The sequence below is a fragment of the Micropterus dolomieu genome, linkage group LG10 (assembly GCF_021292245.1).
Source record: "Micropterus dolomieu isolate WLL.071019.BEF.003 ecotype Adirondacks linkage group LG10, ASM2129224v1, whole genome shotgun sequence".
NCBI lineage: Eukaryota > Metazoa > Chordata > Actinopteri > Centrarchiformes > Centrarchidae > Micropterus > Micropterus dolomieu.
The window spans coordinates 28400374-28408580 of NC_060159.1; the positions used below are offsets into that span (position 1 = coordinate 28400374).

At 43.4% G+C, this 8207-nt stretch overlaps 1 protein-coding gene across 1 annotated transcript in view; it reads right to left on the minus strand.

The window, feature by feature from the left end:
* Positions 1–2715: 2715 nt before the first annotated feature.
* The window catches only part of asap2b (ArfGAP with SH3 domain, ankyrin repeat and PH domain 2b), a 44301-nt gene continuing 38809 nt past the window's right edge, over positions 2716–8207 (minus strand). Inside the window, exons 28-29 of the mRNA XM_046059911.1 lie at positions 3718–3837; positions 2716–3628 (exon numbers count right to left, since the gene is read on the minus strand). Coding sequence (XP_045915867.1) covers positions 3554–3628; positions 3718–3837 — 195 coding nt within the window. The 3' untranslated portion in view covers positions 2716–3553. The remainder of the gene's footprint in view (positions 3629–3717; positions 3838–8207) is intronic.

Sequence of the window (8207 nt, forward strand, 5' to 3'; positions counted from 1 at the left end):
GGTCATGGAATCAAAACTTTAGTATCCCAAATGTATTAGAATTTTAGATTAAATTATTTAATATACAGAAATGTCGACCTGACAAGGACTGAAGAACTGAAGAAGTCCTTTGGATGAGGGACGAAACGTCTTCCAGTATCTTCAACCAAGTCCAGTTGCCCTTGACTTCAACCTTCGTTGGATGACCTGAGAAGAGCTGTAATCAGCTAATTAACTCCTGCAAAGGTTTCCTGAGTCTTTAATCTCTCAGTCTGGTTCTGGTGCTCACAATGAACTTCCACCATATTCAAATTTGAGATGCAGCTGTACTAATGTAACAAAGTTATCAGCTAATTTAATGATTAACACTGTCCAATCACATCATATGTATGAAATGTCATAAATATCAACCATAAAGTTTAAAAACAAATGGTGACACTCGGACTAAACTACACCAAAAGGTTTGTGTCAGCTAAGTCTTTATATGTAGCCTTTATATGTAGTCTAGACCTAAGCTTTTTTGGACAACGCATAATTATTTAACTGTGACATATTACACAATCTATCATCTATGTTAAATGCAGAAATTATGAACAAAAGTATGGATATTTAACAATATTGGACTTTTGTTGTACACAAGACTAAAATTATTATTATTAGCGAGTTATGGTGGCGTTTCAGCCCCAGTCTAAAAGTGCCACGAGATGCAACTTTGTTTGCTGAGTTTGAAGCCCCAAAGCTTCATAATGACTCGCTAGCTAATGTTAGTCAGTGTTTGAGACTATTTTGTAACGCAGATGAGTCAGCTGGTGAGAAGAAGAGGAAGGACGGGCATCACAGCAAGGGACAGCAGGTGGATTAGCTGCACATTGGTGATTTAGGGACTCATTAAGAAAATAAATGTGTGTTTCAGCCAGTTTCTCTGTCACACTGACAAACTGAGGAACACTGCTTCATGTTGAACAGCAGTTAGGACTCATGTTGGATAGAAAATCACTCTGACTGTGTTTCTTCCTCCAGGGTGGACCATGGTGGAGAGCAGAGGTTAAAACCTGGTCTGAGGAAGTGTAAGTGTGGATTCAATCTGACTCATGATGACAAAACAGCACACAGTCAGTTTCTCTTAATACAAAGTTGATAGTTGTGGTATTTATTCATTCAAACATTACTGACTAAATGCTTCATCATTAAACTTTATAGAAATGAACAACATCAGCACACAAACAAAGAATAAACCTTCAGATGTGTCTGATGATAAACTGCTGCTGTGTTGTGTCTCGTTCTCTCCATCAGATTTCTGTGAACTCACACTGGACACAAACACAGCACACAGAAAGCTCAAACTGTCTGACAACAACAGGAAGGTGACACGGGTGAGAGAGAAGCAGCCATATCCTGATCGTGCAGACAGAGTAGCAGTGTATAGCCCCTTTTCCACTGCACAGTAGCAGCTCGCCTCGACTCTACTCTCCTTTTTTAGGTTTTCCATTGTGGAAAGGTTGTACCTGTACCTGCTACCAGGTACTATTTTTTTATCACCTCTGTCGAGGTTCCAAGTGAGCTGAGGCGATACTAAAATGTGATGTTAAACCACGGCACGCTCCTGAATGGTCAGTGTGAATCATCACTATTCACTGCGTCATCAGGGCTCGTGCCAGACAGAGGCCAGCAACCGAAAGTTTTAGATATTACAATTTTCACATTATTTCATCACTAAATCCACTTCTGAGAAGTTTTGAGGTGAGAAATCAACTGTGTACATTTTGAATATTGACAGTTTTACAAGAAGTGATGGCGGAACAAAAATGTGCTTGAATGTTTTCGGAGTTGAGGAGCTCTGCAAGTGACGGTGGGGGAAGTCTGGACCAATCCGTGGGAGGAGCTGGAGAGGCCGGCCAGCCGCCCTCTCAAACAGCCCTCTGGTCCCACCGTCACACAGACCGCTGCAGAAACAACTGCAGAGGAAAACACAGCTAGAAGGTTTTCATACCGCTTATCTGTCTTTACATTCTGAGGAATGTTGAAACATTTTAACTTAAATCAAGAGACAGCTTTGTGTGGGTCACTGATTAATGTCTGATTAATTAAGTTTATTTCTGTATAGAACACTTCCTGTTGTTACAAGGGCGTCACTTTGTGTTGAAAAGTGGACATCAGGGCTCAGATGTGATGATGAAATATATGGGGAGGTCTGGGGGTACTTTTTTTGGATAGTGCACATTTGTTTCGTCTATATTTAAACTGCACTGCAGGTTTTCTTATTGTGCAAACAAACATTTCTCAAAGCATTTTCATTTGTCAGTTAACATTACTTTTTGCTATTTTTCACAACATTTTTAACAAATTATACTTCTGTGTTTTGATGGTTTGAGTGAGTTTTGGAGGTGAATTTTTGCACATTCCTGTCAAATATCCTGTTTATTTGTTGTATTATTTTTTACACTTGTACATTTTGGATCGCTTGACTTTCTCTCTATTTAACACACCGAGGCAAATTCCTCATATGTAAAAATGTAGTTGGCAATAAACCTGCTAGCTCTGTAGACGTCAGCTTGAGCTCTGGAGATGGAAAAGAATCATTATTTGCAGGTCAAGAGGGGGAAAAAGTAAAGAAAGAATAAATGTAGAAAGGATGAATTTAAAAGAGGGAGGAGAGTTGAAATTATATGAAGAAGAAAGTAAAAAGAAAGAAAGAAGACAGTAAAACAGAGTGTGTCCATTAAAAAGCCCAGCGGAGTCGTTTTAGCTGTTTTTAATGAGTCAAATCAAAGTGGACGTTAACATTAACCCTCCTCTCATAAACAGCCACACAGTTTCCCTTCAGCCGACACGTTCAAATAAGAAGAAGAAGATTTAGAAGAAGAATCATCTCCTGAAAACATTTTGGAAACACAGAGTCACAGGTTTGATCCCAGCAGCACACTGAGAGCTTCTCACAAAGCAGATACACCACGTGGCCAAAAGTATGTGGACGGCTCCACGTCCGTCCTCCAGATGTTGAAGCAGTTGCAGGCATTTGATCCTGTTCAGACACCAGAGCATCAGCGAGGTCAGGTCCGGCTCGTGTCGGAGGGGGATCAGGTCTGGACTCTGTCGTTTATCACTGAGTGCAGGAGCGTTCAGATCTCCTGTCGTTGGATCCAAGAGGCAGCAGCAGCAGTTAGATATCTGATATTTGGTGTTGCTGCAGATCTTCCCTGAAGCTCCTTGTTGTTGCCATCCAGTCAAAGATTCTTTTTCTGTTGGCTGAATTTTAAAAACATTTAGACACATTTGGGATCTTTGGAAAGTTTTTCATCTCTACTAGAATTTAAAATAAAGTTCTGTGAGTTTGAAGAAGGAAGTAAAAAACAAAACAAAGATGGAGTCATGGTGTGGGAACAACATGAAGCCGTCAGGTGCAACAAAAAGCAGCTTCAGTGTTTTGTTTCAGGGGATCGTGGGGGTGCAGTCAGGTTCAGGTCTGGATCCAGAGGATCCACTTTGTGTCTTTGTCCTTTCTGTGTCCACGCAGACAGAGCCGTGATAGAGGACAGAACAGGAAGTGAACAGCGTAAATTATCTCCCTGTGACGTCACTCGGTGATGAAGTGAACGAAGGTGACAGGAAACACTCCTCGCCTGGCCGGATCCGTTTCAACGTGGCCGACCTGAAACAGCGCAGAGAGCCCAGCTGAGCACAGAGGAAGTCACATCTCTGATAAACCTGCAGGAGGCGGCGCTGATGATGTTTACTCACCCACCACTCGTTGTCCTCCTCCCCCTCCACCACGATCACCTCCCCCTCAGTAAACGTCAGCTCGTCTGGATTATCAGCAAAACAGTTGTAGATGGCCTTCACTCTTTTAGGCTTCTGCTTCTGCACACACACACACACACACACACGTTACTACTACATGCAGCAGGATTTAAGCTGCGTTGGTTAGAGGACAATAAACTAAACCAAACTGCATTAACAAAAACTCTAATTCCCTGTGGCCTCTCTCTCTTCCCCGTTACTGGACTAAACAGAGTTTTTAGGAGTCCAACCCAGAGTGGGCTGGGAACCTGCGAATGCAAGGTATCGCGTTTCCCAGTACCAGCGGAGCTGGGAACCCTATTGTAATTGATTTTTATTATTCTTTTTTTCTTCTGTACATAAAACTCATACTAAGGCCTAAACGGTAACTGCTAGGGACGGGAAACTCATAGAGTAGGTCCAGTCCACTGCACGTAACTCAGGCGCAAAAATCCGCACAAATCCTAGGCACATATAATCTCTGGACCAAGCTGATGAAAGTTTGTAGAGGACATTTTGATACGACAAAAACTGTTACAATTATACGCTAACAAATGTTTGCGAAAAACGCTATAAATTGGAAGTGATGTCATATCTTAGGGTAGGAATGGCCGATCAACACCAAACTTGAGGACCTTATGTGCTATGCCCCCCTGAGGAGCTGTGCAAAATTTGGTGCAGTTAGCCACTAGCTGGCGCTATTCAAAAAAAATCCGATTGACTTACATTAATTTTATAGCTCCATAACCAAGTCCGATTTAAACCAAATTTGGAGCAATTGTTCCCCATGGGCCCCTGATGACACCCCAAATATTTGGTGTAATTCGGGCCTATAGGGGGCGCTGTGATCGAAGCTCAAATACAGTCGGAAAATCCCATTCATTTCAATTGGATTTTGTACCGCCCAATGCTGCTTGCAGCTTTAATTAAATTTGGATTTGTTGCAGGACCTAATTGAAACTGACAACTGATTTTTGGATGAACTCCTCGTCGTCAGGCAGATTAAGAGTTACTGTGTCATCGTTTCTGATTCAGAGACTTTGTTGTTGATATTTTGAACGTTATGTCTTAAAATCACAAACTCTGAGCGTCACTGTGTCGACCTGCAGTGAAAAACTTTAAATCCACACACACATTTTCCTTCTGCTGCTGCTGACTGTGTGTTCCCCTCAATGTTGACCTCTGCCCTCTGAGCTGCTGTAATCTGAACTGTCTACTACAGAGCAAGGCCGTACGGCCAAAAATGTTATCACTATAAAAGTATTTCATATCATTAAATATCTATAATTCTCAGGATAAATGTGTTTAAAGGCTGATTTTGGCTCCTGAGTGAAAGTTAATGTGGTTTTAAACTTTTCTTTCTGCTCAGAACAAACACTTGATGCCAAACAGTGGATCACTTTACAAATCTGAAGCAGAACATTCTGAACTATTCTGAGAAAATCTGTTTTCAATAAATATGCACGAGGATAAATATCTTAGTAGAAACATTAAGTGCTGATTCGTTCCGGATTCAAATGATTTAAATTAAACACTTATTGAACATTTGTTATTTTGTTAATGAGGAAAATTATATAATTATCATTATTGTTTTATAGCCCAGCCCTACTACATACTACCTGCGACCGCAGTATGTACTACATATAGCATACTGCGTTTCATAGTAGTACGCAGTAGGAAGCTGTTAACAGATTTATTTTGCAGTAGCCGGTTCCCGGTGTTGGAAAGCAGAAAATTCAACAGAAGGACAATAAATGTAAGAACCTGGAACATTTTCTTCTAATTTAACCTTGCGTAAAACAATCTGTAACAAACATAATGTAGCGAGCAAGCATCTGTACTACTACCCACAACAAATACAAATGTGTAGTCAGAATGTGCAGTGGCTCCATCACTGAGTGCGGACAGTGCATAAACACACACACACACAAACACACAAACACACACACACCTCTCTCCAGTTCAATGACTTGAGCGGCAGAGATGACCAGCCAAGGTCAGAATGGAGGCATTATAATGAGCCAAAAATTCCGCCATATCAGATGGGTGAGAACATTGAAAATAATTTGCTACGTTTTGAACGCATTGCCAAAATGTGGAAACGGCCAGAGAGTGAGTGGGAATGCAGACTTGTTCCCCTGCTGTTTGGAAAGGCATTGGAGGCCTATACTGCAATGGATGAGGAGCAAGCCAACTGCTATACAGGCCTGAAGGCGGCGCTGCTGACCAAGTTTGGCAGTACTGCAACAGTTCCGATCAACGATGATACCACCTGGAGAGATTTCCACCGAGACCTACTACCGCCTTAAGGGCCTCTTCCGGCGCTGAATCCGGCCAGAGCAGCACACCAAGGAGGAACTTGGTGAGGCCTTCATCTTGGAGCAGCTACTTCGGGTACTTCCTATCGAGGTGAGGACCTGGGTGAAGGAGCATGAGCCCATGTAGCTTCATGTCTCTGGTTAAGCACAGTTTGGTACCAGTAGGCAGTGTGGACTACAGTAGACAAACGGACATTTTGTGTGTTCATGGAGATAAGAACCCTTATCCCATAGCCGATATAACCGTTACCATTGATGAACAGCCTTACCTGTTGACTGTTGGGGTGGTTGAACACTTGCCTGTAGATGTCATTTTGGGTTCTCATGGACATAGACTTATTACAGGAAACTGAACTGCCAGTGGAAATTAACTCTGGGGAGGAAGGGAAGGTTTATGTGAAGTTGTCTTGCCCTGTGATTACTCGAGCCCTGGGGAAACCTGGTGTGCAATCACTCCCAGACTTGGACAGTAGTCGGGGGGCACCAAGGGGCCAAGAAAATCCCTCCGACAACGCAGCTTTGAGAACCAGCCAAAGCCACCAGAACCTGAACAAATAGGTTTGCAGTCTGATAAAATGTGGGAAGTGCCTGAAAATATTTCTGAACTGCAGAGGGAAAACTCTGAAACTTTATTTGCTAAGGCAGTAGAAGGTACAATTGGAAATTGTGGGAGAAAGGAAAGATTTATTGTTGATGATGATGTTTTGTATGCAGTTGATGATGACCATAGACGTCTAGTAGTCCCTGCTAGCTGTAGATCTCTGGTCATGCAGTTGGCACACACACTTCAATGGGCTGGGCATCTTGGCCACCGTATCTTTGCATTAGTAAATGTTTTTATTGGCCCTGCATATACACAGACACCCAGAGATATTCCACCACATGGCCCACCACACGTCAAAAAAAAATTGCCAATCCATTCTGCTGAATTGCCATGGACATTGTGGACCCTCTGGTGAAAAGCAGTGGGGGTCATCAGTATATTTTGGTAGTGTGCGACTATGCTACTCGTTTCCCTGAGGCCTTTCCCCTGCGCACCATTACTGCTGCCACTGTTATGCGTGTTTTGGTACAACTGTTTTCCAGGGTGGGGATACCGGACAAGATTCTGACTGACAAGGGAACTAATTTCCCCTCCAAGTTGATGCAACTCTTCCATAAACAACTGGGCTTCTCAGCAATCAAAGCCACACCGTACCATACACAGACGGACGGTCTGGTTGAATGGTTCAACCAGACACCGAAGAAGATGCTGCAGAAGTTTGTGGATGACACTGGCAAGGATAATGACTGTTGGTTGCTGTTTCGGCTCTTTGCATGCCGTGAAGTTCCCCAGGCGTCTACGTGGTTCTCCCCATTTCAGCTGCTATATGGCTGGGATGTGCAGGGGCCATTGGATGTAGTCCGAAAGGGCTGGGACACCCCATCCACCACTTCAAGTGACAGAGGGGTGAAGCAGTTTGTTTTAGAGATCAGGGATCAGCTGGCAAGATACCAGGAGGAGGCAGAGATCAACCTGCGTGAGGCCCAGAAAAGCCAGAGGATCTGCTATGACCAACAGGTGCAGCAACAGCCCAGCCAAAAAGTCCTGTTGCTTTTCCCTTCTTCTAACAGCAAACTCCTGGCAAAATGGCAAAAGGCCAGACATCATTCTCCGCAAGATGGGTCCAGCCACTTATGAGGTCCATTACCCAGTTAAGAAGAAACCAAAACAGACCTACCATGTAAATTTACAGAAAGAGTGGAGGGGTGTTCAATTCCAGCTCCAGAGCAGGCTCTGATGGTGAGGGAGGTGGACATGGAGATGGAAGAGGAGGTGGGACTGGAACCTAGCACTGCAACTGCTCCTCCCCTTCTTGCCCATCTTGCACCAGAGCAAGCCACACAGCTCCTCCAAGTCTTCCAGAAGACCCCTGCCCTCTTTGCTGCCAGTCCTGGAAGAACCACCCTCGTTGAGAATGTTGTTTGCTTAAAGAAGGATGGTTCTCTCCGCATCTGCACTGATTTCTGGAAGCTCAATGCCATCTCAGAGTTTGATGCTCAGATTAATTGCCAAGAGCTGCCAAGTACATTCCCACAATGGATCTGTCTCAGTATTCTACTGTGGAAAAAGAGGGCTTGGCCATTAAGTGG